The following is a 24,023-nucleotide window of genomic DNA, read 5'->3' as shown; positions in this document are numbered from 1 at the left end:
GGTTTTTTATGATGTGCTGTACTTTTGACATACTAAAAAAGCATTGTACATATACTTCAAGTGTTTATACAATGAGTATAGGATACATAATACATAGAATGAGTCAGGCTCTTGTTCTGTGAGAAAGTTAAACACAGAATTGAGTTTATTCTAACCCAAATTTTTGGTTTTGTAAGAAATATATAAGTTCAGCTCCTTCCTAGTAACTTAAAGAAAGTTTAGCAGCCTGTTTCAGGTAATAAGGAAAGACTTATCCAAACTTTCTATAGGTAATGCATCTGAAAAAGCTTTATCTGTCTTTGAATCAGGTTCAGAGGTAATAAGGGAGATAAACTGTGTTTTAAACTGAATTAGTATTTGCACTAGTCCAGCAGCCCAAACAGTTCAATCATCAAATAAAGTGGAAGAAATTTCAGTTTGCTTGGTAGGTGATGATCCATAGAGCAGGAGTTCTGGCCTCCTTAAGTCATCTTGGACAACTCTGTTTTCAACATTTGAAGATTTAAAAAAAAAAAAAAACTCTGAATGTGTTATGAACATATAAGCTTGGCAATTCTATCTAATGTATATGAACTTGGTGTGCTCATTTAAAAGATACATGGAAGTATTATGCCACTCGTTGTGACGCTGGGTGGTACCCACACAATCGCAACTGCTACAGACTCCATAAAGAGGAGAAGAGCTGGAATGATGCTTCACTCTCATGCCAAAGTGAAAATAGCAGGCTCATTAGTATATCCTCCATGGCAGATGAAGAGCTGCTCCTTAACTTGCTTGAAAGTGGTGAGTTTGGGGAGTTCAGGTGTGCGGTGTTTCTTGAAGTGTTCTGTGGTGCTCTTCTGTGCAGCTCTTTGACATTGTTAGCCATCTAAGCACTGTATTACATGGCACACCCAAATTATGTTTGCAAAAAATGAAATCATGTTGCATGCCCATTCTAGGAGTCTTAAAAATGTATAGAGTCACCTTTTCCAGTAACCATTCTTTAAATAAAGATACGAGTCCATGCAGCAGACACAGTGAGGCCATAGTAAACATGCTAGCTTTTGTCCTTTCCTGTTCTTGCCTGGTTCCTTGCAAATTGTTGCAAAATATTCAGTGATCAACCTTATACTAGAGTTGTGCTTGGAAGCAAAACCAATTCAGTGTATCTTTTGCTTTCAAACTGGCCTCTTCCACACTGCAAAATTGCTGCTGTTACTATGAGGGCAGAGTCCACTTTGATGTCAGCAGGGCGTATCAAAGCAGTTCTGCTGGTTCACATTGTCCTAAGAGGTAGCATAATTACACAAGGAAATTAGTGAACAAAAGCTCTTTGATGCAGCAATGCCAATACTTTTGTTGTCATAACAGCAGCAAAGAAAAGTTAGTATTTTCTGCCTGCCACCATTTTCTACCAGTGTACTGGCAGAGCTGCACAGTTTGGTTGAGAGTTTGTCTCCCAGATCTGGGGCACAGTGACATGTAGAGATTAGGAGATTAACCTCCATGTCATCTTCCTCACTTCTATTAAGACCCTCCATAGATACCAAATACCATTATTTGCAGGGATGCTGTAATGGATAGATGTAATTGTTCTCAACTTGTATTCAGCTTCAGTCTGCTGCTTCTCTCCAGCCTGCTTCAGGCTTCTCTTCAGGAGAAGGGCTTACATGCCTGAGAGCCTGAGTGCTTTTTCTGCTTTTTCTCTGGTCAAATACGACTTTACATCAAACTGCAAGCCTTGTTTCTCCTATGTTTGTCAGACACTGGTTACAACTGTGCTGTCACTGGACCCTATAAACTCTCAGAGAAACCTAAAGCTGAGTGTGCCACGGAAAATTATATGAAGAAATATTTCACTTCCATGTCAATTTTTCTACCCCATGCACTTCAAGAAAGTGCATATGCTCTTAATTTGCATTTTTCAGGGTTGTAAAGCCTGTATCATGTATGTTGATCTATTTTTGAAATTATTTGGTTTTCAAGAGTAGTAGAACATAGTCTCATCAATAAGGTTTCCTAAAGTTTATACAACTTTTTTTTTTCCTGAAAGGACATTCCTAAAAATCCCATGAATAATTTTTAATGGTGGTGTTGATGTTAAAGAAAAAACAGGCTTTGTCACTGTAGTGGTTTGGTCCAAAATACTCATTACTGTTTATCTGCTGTGAGATAAGAGTTAGGAGAAATGCAAAACAGGCACCAAACTTGAAAGAATATAAAGAAGTTTATTAACAGACCTAAAAGAAGAAGGAAAAAAAATTATACCACCTTCAGAACTCTCCTCCTCCCCCCACCTTCCTCCCTTCTCCCACTGACAATGTGAAAAGACAACCCTTAAGATGTTCAGTCTGTTTACCACTTCCATAATAACCTTGTTCAGTCCATTTAGAAAGAGAAGTCTCTTCTTGCTCATGCTATGAAAACATTATCACAACGAGACAGCCACCCACTTCCAAATATTGTTCAGTCCATTTAGGAAGAGGAGTCTCTCTGCCTGCGTGTGAGTCCTTTCCCCCGACTTGCAGCTTTTCCCGCAACTGCTTTCGAGGGTCCACTCTTGAAGTTTTTTGGGGTACAATTTTAAGGTTGAGCCGTTCAGAAACAAAAACAGAGGCCCTTCTCCTTCCCTGGGAGCAAAGGGTCTTCATCATCTTCATCGTTAGGACTATCTCTGGGAGCATCTCTAGGAACTGAGGTTTTCTCCTTTCCCATTTGGAGCAAAAGTCCTCATCTGGTTCATCTCTACGGACTGAGGTTTTCTCCTTTCCCGTTTGGAGCAAAAGTCCTCATCTGGTTCATCTCTCCCTGTCCAAACTTCTCATGAAATTACAGCTGCGTCAGCATCTGCCTATCTCAGCGCAGGTGCTTTTGCTCACGAGTTGAACACTCCACCCCCCATATCTTCATGAAATTACAACAGGATACTCTGATATATCATAGCTTCACAACAGACTTTCAGCTTTAAGCATCTCCTCTCTCTCTTCCCTCAGGTTTTCAGCTCTTCACAGCAATAAAAAGGGTTAATCTCACCTCGGCCTTGCAGCTTTGCAGCTGGAATGTTGAATTTTTCTTATCGCAGGGGAGGGGGGGGAGAGCCGAGCCGCTCCGGCTGCCCACGGCAAGGCAGTGGGGGGGGTTCCACAGCTGGAACAGGTCCATGGCTTCAGGATGGCCGTGGCCCGGCCCGGCCTGGCCCAGGCAGGGCCTGGCCGGGCCCGCTGGCCCCCACACGGGGCCTGCAGCCACTTGTCCCAGCGCCGGAAACGAGAGAGAGCTTGGAGGGGGAGTTTGCCTATTCTTAAATGTGGATCACAGAGGTGATCACAACTTTAAGTGGCTTAGAGAATTGTCCATATTCAAACTGGCCAGCTGATAGGTTCTATCAGTTCCCAGAGGAAACTGTAAGCACCCCTTAGCAAGGACGTCCCTTCCGGGACTATGCTTGCTAACCTATGACAGTCACTTCACCATTAAAATCTGAACTCACTTACTCTTTTACAGAAAATGTAACAGAGACATGGATTGGATTATACAGTAACAACACCCCTGTTGTTTTTGAGTGGTCAGATAGCACCCCAGTAAAATTCTCTAACTGGCACAGACAAGAACCTAACACCTTTCAAAGAACAGGACAACTCTGTGTTTCAGCACAAGGACATGTAAGTTTTCTTTTTAAAAGAATTAGGCACTTTTTTTTAGCTCATAATAATTTTGTTTCTTGCTGTGCATACTTTTTTAAACCATGACCTGGAGTATGACTTTGTTTTTTGATTCCCAATGTAGTGATGTTATGATAAATGCAGTGCAGCCTTTAGAAACCAATGCATTTTGCTGTGCTGATGCACAGAAAATTAATCACAGTTTTTGAGCTTATGTTCAATAAAAAATGCTACATATATAAAGCCTGCCAAATGGAAGAGAACAAATATCAGTGGGTATTTTGATAAAGTAATTTAAAATCCAAGTAGGTAATTATGTGTATCGTAATTTATGATGCATAGGTTCTGGCCTTGAAAGTTTCAAATTCATGTTTTGAAAAACTGTCAGCTGTGCCTCTATTATCTTGGTGTAAATATCTATAAATTTTATGGAGCATCTTTCAAAATCATAGTAGTCTAGGTCTATATAAAAGTACAGAAGTTGACAGCAGGAAGATTGACACCAAATCAGTCAGGGGTTGTAAAACAGGGAATAATGTTAAAGCAACACTGTCCTGTCTTGTTGGTATTCATGGCACTGTCAATTCTTTTGTAGTGTGGTCATGAGTTTATTTTACTTTTGCAATTAACAGTATTTAAATTCACTAATACATGACTTGCATAAGTAGCACCATAATTAAAAAAATTTTTTTGCTAAGTATGTTCTGAGCGTGAAAACTGTATCAAGAAGAGTTTCTGCTGTCTCTACAGTAGTGGGTCCAGGTTGCAATTTTTAACTTGGGGAAAGCCAAGACAATTACAATGACTGGAAAATGTGTGTTCCTATTGGAAGCAGAAAATAGGACTTTGGAACAATTGGGGGTTTTAGATTCCAAAGTTGTATTTTACTCAGCTTGCAACTGTAAACAAACGAAATGTAAAATACAATGGAAAAGGAGGTTCAAGATAAAATTTTTCAAGCATTGTTTTTGATACATGTCCAGTATATACAGATGTGTGAAAATTATATGATACAGACTTTGTAATATCTTGAGTAAGGGCTGCTCAAATACAAAGAACTGTGATAGCTAGAAAGAAAAGTGCTCTGGCATGGCCATAGTGTTAGTTAATTAAGATGCTGTACATCCTGAGCACTGATTCCGAGACAAACCTGTTTGTATGATTGATTGGAGATGTCCTGCTGATAGTATTGGTAGAAAGAAATGGATAAGTAAATGGAGTGAGAAAAATTACTTATTTTTTAGTGAAGAGTTAAAAGAGAAAGAATGTAATCTAATGTTTGTATAGATATGCATGAGAATATGGGTATATACAGAATATATTCCTTTTTATTCCTTAGGAGGGACATTGGAGGATTAAAAAATGTGAAGACAAATTTTTCTATATTTGCAAAAAAGCAGGTGAATTTAATAGTGTCTCACCTGAACTGGAATCGAGTTGTCCAGAGGTAAGTTGGTTTGTGGTTGTTTTAGAACTATACTTATGACATAGAATCTTACAGGTAGCCTCTAAATACAGCTACAGAACATATGGATGCAAATAGAGAAATAATTTTAGGTTGTCATATTAAAGACATGCATGTTTTGCTTGGAAAAATCTCATTTTTTGGTTTAAAAATGTGTAAACTAAATTTTAATGTAAGATTAAAAGCCTTCACAAGATGCCTTTCATGGCTTGTTGTTTCATCAGTGGTTGTGACCCAAGTTCCTATTTCTTTCTAGATCAAAAGTGAAGCCCTTTTGTCCACCATCTGTGTAAATAATGGCTGTTATATGATGCCTCATCCCCACACATGGTTTTCATACATTGAAATGGAATGTCAGGGTGAAAAACAATCCGTTTCATTGACATGGAGGGTGAACTCTTCCACTCGTACGCTAGCATTCCGTTTGCTTTCAAACACAAACGGGGAGGAGCACAGCTGTCTAACTGGGACATTGCATCATATTTTCAGGCATTTAGGCTCTGCATTCTGGTAGTAAAAGGAAGTGAGTTAAAGTATGGCTTTATTTGCCATCAGTTCCTTTTCACAGTGTGGAAACTTGTTGAATTTCTGTTATATTCAAAACTGTGGAGGAAAACATCTCTCTTCTCTAACCTGCTTTACTATTTAGCTCATTGTTTTCCCTTTTTAAATTTCCTGTCCTGTTTCTTGAGAAATGAAGAAATGCAGCCAGTTCAGTAGAATTATAAGAAGGTTGAAGCTGAAATGTTTGGATTTCCCCAGATGTAGAGTGTCCAGAACCAGAGTTCTTGTCATAATATTATGGACATTATTGCTTGATTCCAGCTTAACATTTCCAAAAGTTTAGGGTGAATGCGTTTATTTCATTTGGACCAATGTATTCCATCACTCAAGAATTTTGTGTGTCATTAGTGTAAGAAAGGTTTGTCACAGTCCTGACTGGGTGAAAAATGTGCAGAGCATCAAGGTTTTCTTGACAAGCTGTAGTCAGCAGTTTCACAGCACTTCAACTTCTTCTCAGTCCTGTGCGCCACAGGATTGAGTCTCCAGGTATTGAGCCACTGGTCTTAAGTATTTTAATCCGCTCTGGCAAACTTCTACTCAGAATAAATTTCTGCTTTTTGATGTTTCACACCCTGTAAAAACATTTGGTGAACCCCCTTACAGTCCCTTGGCTTTGATCCTTTTATTTCTAACATGCAAAAAGTTACATTCAGCTAATCAAAAGACCGATAGAGTGTATTATTTCTTTATTCTCTTGCTTATTTAAAACATTTAATCATAAGACCAGGCAGATATTGCTGCATGAACTCACACCAGCAGAACTTACACCAGTCCAGGTGGTGTCTTTTGGACACCCAGGGGGGAATAGTGTGAAATAAAAGGCTAATAATGAGATGAAATGAGGCAGGCTGACCACTGACTCAGTGTTCTGGCTCATCTGATATCCACATTTCGAGTGACATTGAGGGTAACTGCTCTTCAACCATGGTAGGAAAGAAAAGGTCTATAGGGATGCCAGGGATCAGCAGACAGAAGGTACAAAAGGGGAACAAGTTTTTAACAACTACACAATACTTAATAATCTATAAAATAATGTTCATTTCTTTTAAGGGATGGGAAAGACATGGTGGATATTGTTACAAAATCGACAGTACCCCTCGAAGTTTTGAACATGCTTCCAGTGGTTATTTCTGCCCATCTGCACTTGTATCAGTAACAAACAGGTAGTTAATCCTATTAGACAGTGTGAAGATACCTCTAACAAGAGCTGTTCTAACTTTATAAAGTGTTGCATGGCAAAAGATATTACCATAGTGAAATAATTTTTGCTTGTGAGGTGAGCATAATTACTAACACTGGCTAAAATCAAGGGTGTGTTTTGCTTTAATTTTTAATTGAAAATAAATTTAGTAAAAAGCAACTGTGAGGCTAATAAACACAGCAATGTGTACACCTGGGCATGCAGGAATTCAAAGAATATGCTTTCTGCAGGGGTTTGTAACATCTTTAAGAAACTTCATTGGTGTCCTTGGAAGGTGTACTGAAAAATGAAAACATACTTTTTATAATGAAAAGATACAGAATTTTAATCCAAATCAATTAACATTTTATAAATCCTTCTATTAATGTATTCATTTTATGTGAGTTCTCAGCAAACTCTCAGGGTAAGAGAGAGAATGTTTGAAAGCGCTTGTCGCTGTTTTTCCATGCCTTGTTCTTATTTACCTCTATTCCAGCTTTAGCAAGAGCTTTCTCCTCTGCAGATGTCTGGATGCTTGGGTTCTCTCTGCTCTCTTTGTTATTTACCCTTTATGTTGGCTTTCCATTAGAGTTTGACATACTGATAGATAAATTACATAGGTACTTTACCTGCTGCATATTTATCATTAAAAAAAACCAAACTATCAAAAAAAGCCCAAACCCTAAAAGTTTAAGGAGGAAATGTCTGCTCCCTTTAGACTAGGAGAAGCAGACACCAGCAATCAGATGAATAGTAGGTAGTTTTTTTGGAAAACACTGGCTACCCTACATAAGGACTTACATCAATGGGAATTTGTCCTGCCAGGTGGTTTCAGGATTGTGCACAGGGCGTACAGCACTGAGCTACAGTGCAACAGTGGTCCTTTCAGGGAGAATAAAGGACAAATTCTTGCAGCTGAGCATTGGCAGCTCAAATGTGGCAGGGAGCTGAGGGCATGCTGCTCATCACTGGAATCATGTCTTCTGTCTTTTTCTGCTTTTTTATTTCTATTTTTTTCCCTTCTGGATGTAGCCATCACTAATTATGATGTTAGTTCCCAGTTCCAGTTAGCAGCAGTGGCAAGGAGTAGCAAAAACATGGTAGTTAGTGGTTTTGTTAAATTACTGCTGAGGTTTGTTGTTCTGGAGTGAAAACTGCAAAAACTTTTCAGTTACTGATCCTAAAATGTTCATTAGATAGTAAGTTGTAGAGGAAGGAGAGTAGACATAAAAAGAGAACATACAAAGGAAATGAAAATTAAGTACAAGTTCTGAGTCACTCACAGTTTTACAGATACATTCAGATTTTACACTAATGTCACCCTTGTGGTACTTAGCCATTCTTTTCAAAGGTTGTGAAACCAAAAAGTCGAGTAAGTCTTCATCAAACTGGGAAACTGATAGGCAGCTGATTAAATGTGCTCATAAACGGAAACATTTTTGTATAATCCTATACCAGTTATATCAGAACTAATTGCATTTAAGTGACAGTTGGATTACTATACACAACAATTATAACTTGCAAAGAGGCGTATATTTCTCACATAACTTCAGTGAAGAAATTAAAGAGGAAAAATGTGATTCCTTGTAGTCAGTTCAGCTGGTCCTTTGAGTCCTTCAGATCTGGTTTCTTAGTGCTGGTTTGTGTATTTGCTGGTTTCAACAGGACACTTCTGTGTGGAGATTTTTCTTTTCTTTCTTCTGGAGCTTTTTCAGACCCCACTAACTTTTTTTCTTCATACAAGGAGTTTCTTGTTTTTATTTGCATATCATTAATACATTCTGTCTTTACGTCTCATAATTTGAGCATTGAGGTTATAAGATCTGATTCTAGTGTTTCTTTTATGTGCTCACGTGCTGAAAAAAATAGGGAAAAATTGTGGCTTGTGCTACAGATTTGTGCCTCAAGTTCCCCACAACATTCTGTAGAAAAAATTAAGTACCTCTATTATATTTTTGTCTTCTCAGATTAATTTAAATAATTTCATGAGAGCTGTTCACTAAAATACCGCTTTACCTATTTTATTCTAAAAACTTTATCTTCATTATTTTATTAAGGTTTGAGCAAGCTTTTATCAACAGTATGATCCGCAGCATGGTAAAATCTGAGAGAACTTATTTTTGGATAGGATTGCAAGACCTTAACAACACAGGAGAATATGTTTGGCTAAGTGCAGCAGGAAAGAATCGCTCCGTGAGCTACACGAACTGGAACAAGTACCAGCCACGTGAGTAGCATGCTGGTAAAAAAAGCAATGGCTTGGAAACTGGGGAGTGTGCACTCTTCCCCATGGCACCAGTGGCTTAGCAGGGACTAAAGAGTGCCAGTCCTCTCCTCTCTGCCTGGCCAAGAGAGCAGCAGACTTAACTCTGCTGTTGGCTCCATAACTTCCTACCATGGATTGAATTAGGTGAGTTGGCAGTTGTGGAGAAGCTGGAGCTTCCTTCCCAGCTTTCCACCTAGGTGCTGTTATCCTGGGTTGTGGTGGGATGCTGGACACCACTCTTCCCACGTGAGGCAAGGGAAATATTAATCTAGTGTTTCTTTTGTGTAATCAAATGCTGAAAAAAATGCTGGAGAAAAATTGTGGCTTATGCTACAGACTTGTGCCTGAAGTTGCCCACAGTTGGGCCCTCCTTACAGACACAGCAAATCCCTGAAATTCTTCTTGTCCCATGAGGTGTTTTTCAAACATTCCTTTAGGAACTATAATACATTTGTTGTATACACCATATTTTTTTAAAACATCAAAAACCATACTTGATGTTTTCCATACATTTCTTTATGAATTTTTCAAGGATTTCTTGAGATTCCCAGCAACAGGTCCTAGAAAAGTAATGAATTTTATTCAGTAAAACTCACAGTTTGAAATTTGCATTTTATATGAAAAATAGGCCAGCGGTTGCCAGATACATTTCTGTGAATAGCAGCATTGTGTGGAGGTTTCTTCTTCCACGTTAGTTTGATCTTGATGCTTTATAGTAATTCTAAGGAAAATATTCCAAGGAAACAAAAAATGAAAAAATGAAATCGTTCAACCTTTGAAACATAAACCACTAAGCAATACCTGAAAACAGAGACATAATAATAAAGATACTCCATTTCAATAATGGCTCTCTGATTTGGAGTCTTTACATTTATGGTTTTACTACTGCATTTTGCAAAAGTAATGTTTTTAACTGCATTTCTTCTCCTGCATTTTGTGAGAGGAACTGTTTGTCATGGTTCATTTTACAAGCTCAAGCTGACCAAGACAGGCTGATAAACTGGCTGCTGACCAAAGAATTTGCTAGTTTTGTAAGTTCATTAAGGTTTTATCCAGAAACTCAGGTCGATAAAACAGCCACTTGACCAAAAAAAATCACAAAATTCAGATGTTTCATTCTGATTTTCAACACTTACTCCCATGTCTAGGTCATTCTGGAGGATGTGTGGCTATGCGAGGGCAGCACCCTGTTGGTTATTGGGAGGTGAAAAGCTGTAAGGATTTCAAAGCAATGTCATTGTGCAGACAAAAAGTTAATTCTTACGAAGAACCTGAACTTACCTTTCAAAAACAATCAAGTTCTTGCTATTTTGGATGGGAGTCAGAACCTAATCTGCTCAGCTGCTACAAGGTACATGTCAAACTTGCTTTGAGTTTTTCTGAATCTACACCATCTTAGGGATATGCTGTTCCTAAAAAAATTTTGATAATGCATTATTTCTTTCACTCAACAAACAAAAATTACCTATTACCATCCTTCACTGCATTTAAAAGTCAGTGAAAGTAGTAACAAGAATCAGAGCTATACTTGGAAAAACTGTGACTAATACCTTATTTCTTTGAGTTTCTGAAAAAACTGCTCTCTAAAATCAACTAACTTTATGACAATGTTTATTTTATTGCAGATATTTCACAATGAAAAAGTTCTGATGAGAAGAACATGGGATGAAGCAGAAGCATTATGCCAAGATTTCGGAGCACATCTTGCTAGTTTTAGCCACATCTTTGAAGAGACATTTTTGAACAATCTATTATATACAATTTTTGATAGGTAAATATATTTTTAACACCAACAAGATTTATCTTAATCATGCTAATCTACAATTTAGGTTATTCCATCCTCTTTAGTAGTGTTGAAATAAGTCCCTACTCTAACATGAACTTAAAACTGGGTGAAATACATTAGCAACATTGCAATATGATTCTTTGTGAAGATGATTTTTGTGGTAAATGTTGAGCAGCTCTTATTGTCAAGGTGCTTTTTTTGTGAATTATCATTCCTCGTTGAAATGGAGGTTCAACAATTTTAATCCTATTTTAAATGTTTTCATCTTGTAAAATAGAATCTAACATTTAGTAGGAAAGCAAGAGTTTACTTCAAGGATACTAGAAAGTTAAGAAATGTATTATGGAATGATATATTGAATTAAAAAAGAAATTAATATATGTATTTGTACTATTAAAATATTTCTGAAATGGCTAAGGAAAATGGGCATGAGAAATGTTATTTTCTTTGTTTCTGTTATAGAACAGAAGAGAGACAGTTCTGGATTGGATTTAATAAAAGAAATGCACTTTCTGGAAGGACATGGCAGTGGTCTGACAAAACACCTGTAACTATCAGTTTACTCTGTATTTCGGTAACCTTTCGAGTCGTATCTGAGCATAGGTTGAACCGAGGCAAAGGCTTTTAGATGTGGGCAACTGCTGATAGTCATGTCAAAAAGTTGTTAGGTTTCAACAGCTATTCAGTTATTTTTATGAAGAAGTAGTCTGATATAAGATAGGTAAGTTGGACAGGACATTGGGAGAACATGACTATGGACCCTATTATTTGTATTTCACCATCATAATTTAGGTGGTCCTCTAGCTGTTGCGTAGATATTCATATTGTACACACATGTCTAAATCCTTCCTTTTCTCCATGATGAGGTTTTTAAATGCTTCATCTTGGGTTGTCAGTGAAAGAGAACAAATGTGCTGTTTTCAGGTTGTATCTTCGTTTCTGGAGCACACGTATGTTGAAGATGACTCAAGAAACTGTGGTGTGTTCAAAGTAAACAGAACAGTCTTTCCAGCACACTGCAATGACAAGCGTGAATGGATATGCAAAATACCAAAAGGTAAAATGTTAATTAGCATGCATTGTCTGTTACACACCTTACTTGCTATTCAGGAGAGACAAGGAAAAAACTACCTAAAAGTCTCCTTTTTAGCCACCTCTGGAGTTCTCAAAGTCTTCTGCATGAAATCATGGCAAAGCCAGAGGGGTTACTCCACTTATGTTTGTTGTCCAGTTAACTGATATAATGTGAACAGTCAGTTTAAAAATACATAGCAAGATTAGCAGTTAGTTAGAAATACTCATTCAAAGCTGTTATTCATAAAAACTACTGTAAATGTTTTTTAGTGAGTGTGGCAATTATTTTTTTTTATTCCATGTTTAACTCCTTTTTTTTAATCCCTGAACAAGAATAGCAATGTTCTTAATGATTTTTGGTTTGTATTTTTTTTGCAGGTGTTAAACCCATGAGTCCAGTTTGGTACACAGCTGGTATGACAATATTTTCTTTTTTTCATCTTGAAACAATATAACTTGGAAATACAATTAGAGCCTTTGTTAAAATAAAATAACTAAAATATTCTAAGTTGAAAATTTACAGTAAGGAACTCTGTAGAAACTTCTTGTTAGCAGATCAAATCTGCCACTGTTGTTTAGGAGCACTAGAGCATCAGCATTCGGTTTGGTTAAGGAATATTGCCAGTAATAAGCACAGGAGTTTGATAACCTCTCCATCACATTAAAACTGCCCTTCTGTTAAGCCTGGACAACTCTCTTGATATTACTGCAGTGTCAAGGGATAGAATGTTACAGAAGAAAACCAACTCATAGTCCATTTTTTTTCCCCCACAAATTGGTACGTTAAATATTGTTCTGCTGTTCCTAGTGGCATATTTGTCCTCTGACATGTGGCTGCAGGCAGGCCATAGGGGTAAAAAAAAGATGGGACCTCAAATGAGTTTTTTACCCCTGCACAGCACTGACTCTTTTGCTCATTTTCTAGAACTGCCCTGGCTGTATTATCAAGGAGCAGAATATCTTTTCCACGTCAGCCCTGCAGAATGGGAAACCTGCAAGTTTGTCTGTGGCTGGCTTCGTGGTGGAATAGCAACAGTAAATTCTTCTGGTGAACAAACCTTTATTCAAAATAAAATAAGGAAGGTAAGAAAAACAACCCCTTTTAAAAAATAAACCCTCAGGTGGTAACTGACTGTTTTCTGCTGTGTCTTTTGGAGAATCTGTCTGCCTGTTATTCCAGGTAGAATCCAAAAGACATTTTACATTAGAAATAATGTTCTTGCTCTCTTCATTTCCCATACCTCTCCCTGAAGCCCTATTTAGCTTAAGAAGTCAGTAACATTTCAAATCTGCAGAATCAGCTCTACTGTTGAGCAGGTTGATCAATCTGCCTCAAAAAGCCCAGGAGAAGCAAAACCCCAGCTTCCTATACCACAGCTGAGAAAGTAATTGGGGGCAAAGAGAAAGGTGTGTTTCATGTGTAGTGTACATCCTTCTCTGTTTCTTCCTCTCCCTCCACCCCTCTCTGACCAAGGGGAGCTGTCGTTGTTCCTCACATTCACACAGTGGTTCTGCATCCACTGGGATGTCTCCTGACCCAAGTGCAGTTCTACTCCACTCCCATTTTGTCACTTGGCAGCTGGTGATCAGGGAGCAACACAAAGGGATGTTTCAGAGTGTGCATTAGCATAACGTGGGCAGCAAGTGCAGATGTTTGAAATGGTCTCCATAGTTCAAATCTTCAACGTGATCATTTGAAAGATTACTGTTGAAGAGAGCTGGCCAAGAGCGAAGGATTGCCAATTTTTCTGCATCTTAATTATAGCTAGAACTATAAATCATAGAGAAGGGTGCTTATGACCATGGAAAACAGCCTACCTTTTCCTCTGTGCACACCAGCCTGGGTAATGTTCCAGTGAGTCCACAGATTTGTATGATGTCTACTGAATTAAATCCCCTTTTGACTATGGATTTTTATGTGGGGAAACAAGAGACATTTGCCTCTAAATTGCCTCCTCTGGTTTACAGCAGAATTTCCCTACAACTTTTCTGATGTAACAAACAGCTTTGAAAATGAGAAATAGCTGCACAAGCAGATGAATTCCGAAGAAACTGAGTCTGTTTTCTTTCAGGGGTTCTCAGTAAAACCAAAATAATGAAAATTTGAAAATGAATGCAAATAATCTGTCTGCCTTACTGAGGACAAAATTCAATGTAGTGTAAAGGGATATTGTAGTGTAAGGGGATATTGTAGTGTAATCTTTAAAAGAACACCTAGTTATGGGTAGAAAAGCTTTTGACCCACACTTACAGGCCTTGCCTGCTTTTAACTTGTAACAGAAAGCATAAATAGAAGTGTGTTATATTAATATGGGGTCTTTCAGTTTCCAAGGAATTGTGTATAATTTTTATCTCCTATTTAAGTAATTTTATATTAAAGCATGATGAAATAGATTTAAACCGATAGATCATGGCAGAAAAAGCTTACAGTGACGAGTAACACAACTGGCTACGCTGTCTTGTCTTCTTCCACATGTACCAGAGACTGTGATGTGATATAATTACTACATTACCTAACTCTGAATATTTATGACTTAAAAAATGATATAAAATTAAAAATATATATATTCTTCCAACTTAAGATCACTGAAAATGGATGAGCAGAATGCTGCTTGTAAGTCATGTTTATTTACATGAGATCTTTCAAAAGTGGATTTATCATTAAAATTAGCGGGCATTTCGAAAATTGGTGAGCATTCTACAAAAAAAAAAGCAAAGTTTAGTCTCTTGAAACTGGAAATCAGCTTAACTTCCTAGAAGTTTTGTCTCAGAATACAACATACACAGCTATTTTAAGGCCTGCTGGCTTTGGTCTGAGCTTTCTCAGCATAGTTTGTCCCTAAGTGATTGTAACTAGTTTCCTGTGGAAGCAGGAGTAAGTAAACCACTAAAATAATACTCAGCAGTCCAAATAGACTTCGCATGTGTCATTTGAAAACTTGGTCAAGATTTCTTAGCATGGAATTTGGAATCACTTTTTTCACTATTTCTTTAAAAACTGTAATATGTGGGCTGAGTGCTGTAATTAGAAAACTAAACTTGGGGGCCAGGAAATACGAAGTCAGAGAGCATTCCAGAGTCTTTTCTTTGTCAGAAATGTCTATTTTCTTCATTTGATATTGCTAAAAAAGATGTAAGCTGGAGAAATCTTAACTGTAACTCCGAGGACACTGTGGAAGCACAACACAGGCTGGGCTTCAGTTCTTTCTGACAAAAAATAAATGCTTCACAGAGACAACGTGGCTTCTCTAGTGTCCTGCACATTCAGACCTTTTTTTTTTTTTTTCTTTTTCCAAAAGCCCCCAAACTGTGACAGGCTGGCTAACTCTGAAGGTGAAACCAGTTCATAGCTTAAGCTAGAATCAATTCAACAAAGCAATAACCCATGGCTGTTGGAATTACATTATTTCCATGGCTTTTCCATAGCACTTTGCCTTTTAGAAGCAAAGGTCTAGATCCTTTCATGAGAACAGCAGTCAATCTGGAAAGCGTCTCCAGAAAACTCTGGTATGAGCCATACAAAATCAGCAAATGTTCAGAGAAAGCATTTTGGAAACATCGAGGATCAGCACTATGGTAGTGCTTAAAGGAAACATTTGCTATTGTTTAATTTTAGGAGTTGGGGAAAAACAAATTCTGGTCTAAGATGCCAGTCTTTTCAAACCAGATAGGCTGTAAATTCCTAAAATTGTAAATTCCTGGGTTAAAGAAGACGCATCAGCAATCCTGAGGAAATACGGGAGCTAAATCATGCTCTGCTCACTGAAGTGACATGAATTAACATGGGCAGGATTTAGCACCTGTTCTTCCCATTGGAACCCAATGGAGATGCTATTTGAATACACAGTGACTTCAGGAGTTTGTTAATGCCTTGATAGGAGAGCAGCAACAGCTTAACACATGGAAAACATTTCTTTTATAGCTGTCGAATAGTGATGTTCACTGGTGGATTGGACTGCACGCAGAAAACCTCAGTGATGGATTTCGGTAAGAATCCGTGCATGCCACAGCTGCTGTGAGTTGTGCTTGGCATGCCCTGTCTCAGTATGATGGGCCAAAGCAGTTTGGTGACTGAGTGGGATATTCAAGAGACAACTTCAATTCTCATGTAAATATCATTCAGAATAATATTGCTCTTAATTTATCTCCATGTTGCAATATTCCTTCTGACAGGGTTGTAGAACACATTTATATTGACCTTGATAGTGGTGGTTGGTTGTTTTCTTTCTCCCTTACATCTCCTTATCAACCCTTTAATGGAGGGTGTAGTTTTAGGTAAGGATAGGAAAAAGTGAATCTTCATTCTTAATATTTCTGTGCAGCTGGAGAGATGAATCACCAGTAACGTACCAGAACTGGGATGAAGGGAGGGAAGGAGATCTGCAGAAACCAGGGAAAAGATGTGGCTTCATTTCATCACAAACAGGTTTCTTTTATATTTCCTTTTGCTGCAGGAATTGAGATTTGATTCTGTTAGCCATAGAGTTTGTATTTTTTTCATTGCTTTTAAGAAATGTAATCCATATTAAAGTCCTGTTCCATGGTTATAATTTGCATGACTGCTTCTGAGACTACGGAAAGAACAGTGAAATATTAATATGCTCAGAAACTAGGTTGTAGGTTTTAAAAGTATATTAATAGTTACAGCTCTCTGATGTCAGAATACAGAGATCCAGTGATACTGATGCTTCAGTTTTAATTGTCTGTTATGTGGCACAGCAACAATGTTAATGCATTGCTGGTGCTCACAGACAGTTTTCTCAGAACCAAATGACGCAGATGGACTGAGCAACAATTTTTCCTACATCTATAAACTGTTTTTCTATCAGCACATGACTTTTAAGTACTCAGGTACTTATTTTTGATCCCACAGCCAATCTGCTGAGGGATTTTTGGGTGCCATTATTTTTGTCCTGGCCTTTCAATCATGGCATAGTTCCATATTTTACTAGAGTATTAAAAAAAATAAAAGTCATGGTGCTGCTGGTTTAGTGATTTCTATCATCTCACAGTGTCTGTTTTCAGCTGATCTGGAAGTCACATGATAAAGTAAACATATCAGGTTCCAAGGAAAATAAAAATAGCCAGCTTGGTATTTGTGCAAAGAGACAAAAAAGATTAATGCAGCTGCAGTTTTGTAATCCCAGCCTCGAAAGTCAAAACTGAAAAAATGTAAAACCTTCTTTTTTCCCCCACATTATCTTGGGGTTTTGATTCGTGACTTTTGAATGCTTGAGTTTGCCACTGCCATAGTTAGTGTCAGATAAAAGGAAGAGATGCCCACCCTCCCTCCCCCTTTAGCTGGCCTAAGGTGGGGGCTGGGCAAAAATTTGTTGAGTTTCCTGAAAAGTGTGTTTTCCTCCTAAGCAGATCAGCATTTTCTATCATCACCTGGATCTTGCCAAAAATTTTCGATGTAAGGAAGTCAAACTATTTTATCTGGAAGGCATCTTTTTTTTTTTTTCCAGCATATCTAATTTTTAAAATAAATGATGATATAGTCATACCTCATGTGACTCAGTGTAGAGGAATTGGTTTTACTCGATAAAATTAAACTGGAAATAAATATGTGCTCCATGAACCATCAAATCCACTGTAATGCAGTATGTCCAAATGTAATTGATGTAGAATCTCTTTTTACTCAAACACTAAACAATATCTAAGCTACCTAAGAGAAAACCCTTTCCAATTCTCCAACCAACGTTGAACTGTGATTCTTCTTTTTACTCAGGACTCTGGGGTGATGAAAACTGTACTGTTTCTCTTCCCTGTATTTGTAAACGTAAAATTCCAAAGAAGATAGAGAAAGAGATTCCAAAAGACCCGAACCAACAAGGAGTATGTCCCAAAGGCTGGTTGCACTTTGGATTCAAAGTAAAGCCTTTTTTATGCTGTTTCATTGTTCAAAATACATTCCATATGTAGGACAGAAATTGTACTTAAGGATTACTTAATATTTGAAGATTTTCTTGCTTTTTGAAAACAGGGCCCTTGGGTTTATAATGACTGACACAGTGCCACAAAGATTTATTACTGTTAAGTAGCTTCCCAAACTTTAAGAAGTTGTCTTAATCAGGTGTTAAAATTTTTACTTTAGTTTCAGGGAGTAAATACTCATCTATGCAAAAGCTATGCAATTGTTATTTGTGCCTTGCCATAAAAAGCCTGCTCCATCCTCTCTTTTCTACATAGGACAATTCCAAGTGTCTTTTATGACTTCAAAAGAGGTCTCTAACCCCTTGATGTCCTAAATCGATCCCTAATTGCTGCTGTCCTGTGAAACATGCTGTTTCAAATGGGCTTCATTAAAGATAATTATAAGCCAAAGTTTATTTACAGTTGAGGGTCAAAAGGTAACTATTTCATCTGGTTTCTCTTGAATGCCTAAGTTGCTTAATAGCAACATGCATCGAGATGGCTGAATTTATGCCAGTGCTCACTGCAGTGACCTCGATTGTGCTTGCCTTGAAATAACTGATTTGAATGCAATCCAGATCACAGCTGAAAACTAATGTTGAACATGCTGGAGATGTCCATGGCAGGACAGAAACAAGTGAAATATTTAACATTCAGTAACAGCATGTGAAATGTTTTAGTGATCACTCTTAGTGATTGATAAATGACTGGAGAAAAACAAACAAAACAAGCTTGTTTGTTTTTGTTGTTTGAAACAGTGCTTTTTAATACAAATTCCAAAGGATCCAGAACATCTGAGAAACTGGTACTCTGCACAAGAATTCTGCAGTAACTATGATGGGTCACTTGCAATCCTGAAAGATGAACTGGAGCAAGGTAGAGTGCTGAAAATATTGTTAAATAAATAAAACGCTATCTTCATTGGGATGCTGTAGTAAAGTTTAATCTTGGATACAGATCTAGGAAAGAAGACTGTTCAGCTCTTACCCATGGTTCCACTGCTTTAAACACATTAACGTTTCTCTTTCTTAGTTGCCCAAAATTTAAAGGTTCACTGAGATATATGACAGGTACATTTTAAGGATTAATTGCAAATTCTTTTGTGCTTACCATGCTTTAAAAATACTCCCAAAAATGGAATACCCATTTAAAAATTTGCTATTTAAAATTTCTACCTTATGTCATTTTTATCTTTTAATAGTACTTGAAGTCTTATATATAGTATAGCACCAGGCTGGAACTGTCAGAGAAATAAATGCTAGCAAATTTGGAAATATTTATGAACCCTATTCATAAAAAAAGCTGTAGTTGAATTTCACACACTTGTAAAACCACTTATTTGGAGGTGGGAGGAATCTCACTGGCTATCTTCAGCTGAGAAAACTTCAACTAAAACTGAGGAAAGCTTCTTCAATTGGACTGTACTATGATTGGGCTGGTATTATTAGCTAATGGACTAGATCCTAACCCAATTGAAATCAATCAATTTAACTGAATTTATGGTTTGATGATACTGAAATGCCACTCATTCTTATTTTCTATGTAATATCATTGATTGGAAATAAATTTTTCAATGTTCTAGTGTGTTGCAAGAGACTTCATCTATCCCTAAATGCTTACTGGTTTATTTTGTTTCTGTTTCATTTCCTAGCTTTCATAACAATGAATCTATATGGATGGAAAACTAGTGTTTGGATAGGTTTCCAGAGTGACGATTATGAAAAATGGTTGAATGAAAACCCTCAAAGGTATTCCAACTGGTCGCCGGTTGACATAGTGGATGTGAGTATTTTCAGGGGGGTTGTGACAGTGAGAAGTTGGTTTTACTCATAAAAATCATGACTTCCATAAGACAAGGCCAAAGTTGTTACAGTAGTTTAGGCTGCTCTTAATCTTTGCAACTTCAAAGAACTGTGGGCACAGATTTACAGGAATAACTAGAAGTAGAAAAAAAGGCACTGTCAAGACACACATTTGCATAATTTGTGGCTCTACTCTCTTTCTCTTGCAGTTGGTTTTAAGCAGCAAAGTTTGAATCGTATGGTTAGTATTAGATCCTTGAGGAAAGTTTAGGAACAAGATTATGAACTTCCTATTTAAATACATTCTTTTACAACACATTAGTCCCAGCTGGGATTAGTATTTTAGTTCATTCAACTGAAAGCTTGTGACTATTTAATTATGAGGTTATTGGTTCAAATTGTATTTATGGGACTGTTCATTGTTCTACCTAAATATTTGTTAGGGAGACTTTCAGATAATTATTCTCCTAAATTTGATGTAATAATTATGTATTGTTTCACACAGTGTATTTTAAAATTAATACATGGTTCTGTGTTGATTGCAGAGACAGCATTTTAACATTCAAGATCAACTTCCACTATGTACATTGGTATCAAATAGCCCTAATTTTTATTTTACGGGAAAATGGTACTTGGAAAACTGTCAGAAAAATTATGGGTTTGTCTGCCAAAAGACTCAGGGTAAGGTTTTGTCTTGCTTTGCTTCTGTTCTCTTTTCTTACTATATGGAATTTGTCTTACTTTGTTTTTATCTAGAAGCAGCTTTTTGTAAGTGTCTCTAAACAAGGAGCATAAAGATTTCTAAGACAGTTTTCTATTTAGGCAGACTAGCTCTACACTATTTAATGAATCAGTAGCTGGGATGTAGAAGTAATTGCTAAAAAATATTCTGTTATTAAGTTTTCCTGCTAAATTTGAGAATTCTGAGTGTATTTTTGAATTAGGAATAGAGATGAAATTTCATATTCTCTCATGGCTGCAGAGTAACCCCTGTAAATGAAATTACAAGAGGCTAAACTGAGGGTAATTTTGATGAAAATATGATTTACAGTGGGGGGTTGTAACTTGTGATCTTAGATCAGAATAGACTCTAGAAAATGTATTTTTCTGAGCAGTGTGGACCCAACTGGCTTATTGAATAGAGCTTGGCTTCTCTTTTCTAGTACCAGACTTCTCTGATTCTGGTACCATAAAGTTCCCTTGCCAGAAGCATGAAGTGTTTGGGAGGAACGTGGGTTGTTGTGTTTCCTCAAGCCACGTTCCGCTGTCGCCTCCTGGCTGAGCACCCTGGGCAGCTGTGCAGCAGGACACCCAAGCAGACCAGCGGCACATCGTTAACCCTGAAGCAAAGGGAGGGCTGTAATCTGAGCCTGTAAGGGGGTGGTTTTGTATGGCTCAGCTCTGTATTGTATTATCACCCCGAGGTTTAGCGCTGGGGTAAAGCGACAGCACTCTCCTGCTGCTGCCTGGGACGGGAGGGACGGCCAGGTGGGAAGCAGAACAAGTACAGCCTTTGGGCAGCGCTCGCGTGTGACTCAGGCAAAGCATAGCTGGATTTTACATCATTTATTGGGAACTACAGTTGCATGAAGGGCTGGAGTGATCCTGGACCTAGTGCAGAAAAAATAAATAAATGTGCTTTCCCGCTGGTTTGTTTCAGTTACATTCCAAACGTTTGTATTTTAACCCCTTGCTGCTGCTTGAGACAGATGGAGAAGGCGTGGAAAGGCAGGAAGGAAAACAGTTGCCTTATGGTGGCCGGGGTTCTGGCGACGATTTGGGCTGCAGTGGGTGCTCAGGATCCTACCCACGTTTCCCAGCTGGATCACTGAAAGTCGGGAATAAAACTCTCCAACACTGTAATTTCAGTATTAGAAAGCTGCATTACTTTATTTCAGCGCCAGGCGTGCAGAGAATATCTCCTCCTATTCCATGCCCTGCAGCCAGCCAACAGACTAGTTGAAATCTGTGAAACTTATACATATTCATTACATTTCACAAAACTCATGCATATATGCTAAACGTTCCTGCGAATTCTTTTGCATATTTAAATCACTTCTCGGAGCTTATTTACATTAGAGTAGGGGTCTTTTGAGGGTCTCTGGTGGCCATTTGGGGAACATCCCATTCCTCAAATTTTTTGGTCATAGCCCTCCAAAAGAAGTTTATTTTCTTGGAATAAGTCCCGGTGATGTAGGCTGGTCAAGATATACCTTCTTATCAGCGTTGCTCAGGCCCACAGTCTTTAAGATAACCACTTGCACTCGTTAGTACGTGACTGGGCGCTGTCGCTTAAAGCTGAAGGAGTTCGCAGGGCTTGCGTGGACGCTTTTTGTTACCATTAAAGTTTTTCCTGGCAGAGGGTGAATCTGAGAGTGGCCCGTGGCTGCAGTGCCGCTCGGCGCTGCCGCATCACAGCAGCGTGCTCCCGGGTTCGAGTGGACAATCCTGCCTCCCCAGTGGGACACCCGTGGCACTATCCCGAACTATCAGGCAGTTCAGTTTGCTAATTCAGCAGAAAACTTCCTCATTTTTTTTTTTCTTCCCTCCCTTCCTGCTTTGTTTATTTTCGTCTAATTAATGTCATTTTTTGCAGCTTTTTACAGGCTGTGTCAGCTTTGTGCAGGGTCAGGAAACGCCAGACCAGGGAATTTGCAGCAGGAAGAGCAGAGAAGCAAAGGAAGGGAGTAGTGAGACAGCCTCTTGCTGGCAGCAGTGAACTGCTAAATTTGCTCAAGTGTCCAAAAGAATGTGTCAGGTCCTGGAAAGATGAGCTGGTGCTTTGCTTCTGCCATCCTGCCTGCATTCCATTTCCCCTTTTTTGAATTATTTTCTGAAGGAGACTAAAATGAAAGAAAGCAGCAGGGGATCTGAACTGGGCTCTGATCTCTCAGTGATGCTTGAGTTAGGATTGTGTCAGCCATTTACAGCATTTTCTGGCTTTTTTTAAGCAGTGGCACACACACTGAAAGCTGGAACAAAACAGGGTGCTTCAGTTAGCTCAAGAGCAGAACTTTTTCTTGCTTAGAAATTTCTAATTTTAAATGGTTTGTGAATGACAAGTTATAAATTAATTTACTATTTTAAGATGTTTGTTAACACTCCTCCTCCTCTTAGTCATAAAGGGAACCAAGTCTAAAAGCATTCTACCTTGTAGCAAAGCAACCACTTCATTTTGTAGTCACATAGAAGCTTTACAGTGAGAAATAATTAATCCAATTAAAAAATGGGATCAAAACTGTTCAAAACTGTAGCATTTTGTAAAGTACATTTTAAAAGGCATTCACACACATTAGCAAAGGCATTTGCCTCCTGTAAAAGAGCAAGTGCAGCAGCATCACAGGCTGGGCTGGGGTGAGATGGTCTCTCTCTCTGGATTTTTTTTTTGTCATGGGAGACTCTCTCTCTTTATTTCTTAAACTTAAGAACCCTGCTTCTTCCTTTCATTGTTTTGGACATTGCTGTGTTAGTTTATCATCAAAAAGAGATTTAAGTCTCCATGCACAGAGTATTTCTCTTTAAGTGCCACACTGTGATCTTCTCTACATTGGCTCATGGATATTAAAGATGAGCTCAAGAAGCTTCCAGACATGCACTTTGTTATCCTATTGGCTGTATCACTACAATCATTTTTGAGGCCAGGTCTTCCGATGTAAGCTGATCTTGGAAATTATTAATAATAACAGGTAAAAAAAAAAGTAATCTAATTTACATGCAAAGTATCTGGGATGAAAGCACTCTGCAGCCCATTGCTACTGGACATTTGGGATATGCCCAGTTCCCAGGTGATTTCTTACTGGTCTCCAGAGATGGAGTCAGTGGAACTAACCTCATTCAGGTTTGGGGGGTTTTTTATACATTAAACTCAGTCATTCCTGTAATGAGTTTTGTGATGGAATTTCAGATACTGTTCTAGTAGTCATCATCTTTTTATTTTTAAATTTCACAGTGCCTTCCTAAAACCAAGAAGTTTGCAATTTTTTTAGTTGCTCGTAGGGATAATACTGATTTTTTAGCAGCTGCTCAGCTGTGATCAAGTTGTCTGTTTTAAAAATGTTCGTTTTTTTCTGTTTGTAACAGACACATCCAGACATGTTATCAATGCATCTGATATGTATCCTGTGCCAGATACTTTAGAATACGGAAACAGAATGTATAAACTAATAAGTGGGAATTTTACATGGTCTTCAGCTTTAAGAGCCTGCATGGCAAACAGTGCAGAGCTGGTGAGCATTACAGACCAGTATCACCAGGCTTTCCTCACGGTCATCGTCAGTCGGCTGGGATACAACCACTGGATCGGGCTCTTCACTTCCGATGTACGTA

General features: G+C 38.1%; 1 protein-coding gene across 1 annotated transcript in view; it reads left to right on the top strand.

The window, feature by feature from the left end:
- PLA2R1 (phospholipase A2 receptor 1) overlaps window positions 1–24,023 on the top strand; it is a 40,452-nt gene that overhangs the window by 9,820 nt on the left and 6,609 nt on the right. The window contains exons 7-24 of the mRNA XM_042040546.1: window positions 595–783; window positions 3,487–3,644; window positions 4,984–5,091; window positions 6,724–6,836; window positions 8,911–9,080; window positions 10,268–10,470; window positions 10,745–10,890; window positions 11,368–11,452; window positions 11,830–11,962; window positions 12,358–12,393; window positions 12,905–13,062; window positions 15,902–15,966; window positions 16,302–16,405; window positions 17,711–17,853; window positions 18,654–18,771; window positions 19,547–19,677; window positions 20,243–20,378; window positions 23,778–24,016. Of these exons, the coding sequence (XP_041896480.1) occupies window positions 595–783; window positions 3,487–3,644; window positions 4,984–5,091; window positions 6,724–6,836; window positions 8,911–9,080; window positions 10,268–10,470; window positions 10,745–10,890; window positions 11,368–11,452; window positions 11,830–11,962; window positions 12,358–12,393; window positions 12,905–13,062; window positions 15,902–15,966; window positions 16,302–16,405; window positions 17,711–17,853; window positions 18,654–18,771; window positions 19,547–19,677; window positions 20,243–20,378; window positions 23,778–24,016 (2,435 nt within the window). The remainder of the gene's footprint in view (window positions 1–594; window positions 784–3,486; window positions 3,645–4,983; window positions 5,092–6,723; window positions 6,837–8,910; window positions 9,081–10,267; window positions 10,471–10,744; window positions 10,891–11,367; window positions 11,453–11,829; window positions 11,963–12,357; window positions 12,394–12,904; window positions 13,063–15,901; window positions 15,967–16,301; window positions 16,406–17,710; window positions 17,854–18,653; window positions 18,772–19,546; window positions 19,678–20,242; window positions 20,379–23,777; window positions 24,017–24,023) is intronic.

This window comes from Corvus kubaryi, unplaced genomic scaffold (genome assembly GCF_017639235.1).
Source record: "Corvus kubaryi isolate FWS band 111438036 unplaced genomic scaffold, C.kubaryi_AGA036_p1.0 37396, whole genome shotgun sequence".
Lineage (NCBI taxonomy): Eukaryota > Metazoa > Chordata > Aves > Passeriformes > Corvidae > Corvus > Corvus kubaryi.
Note: the sequence above shows the minus strand (reverse complement) of the source record. Positions and strands in the feature narration are given on the sequence as shown.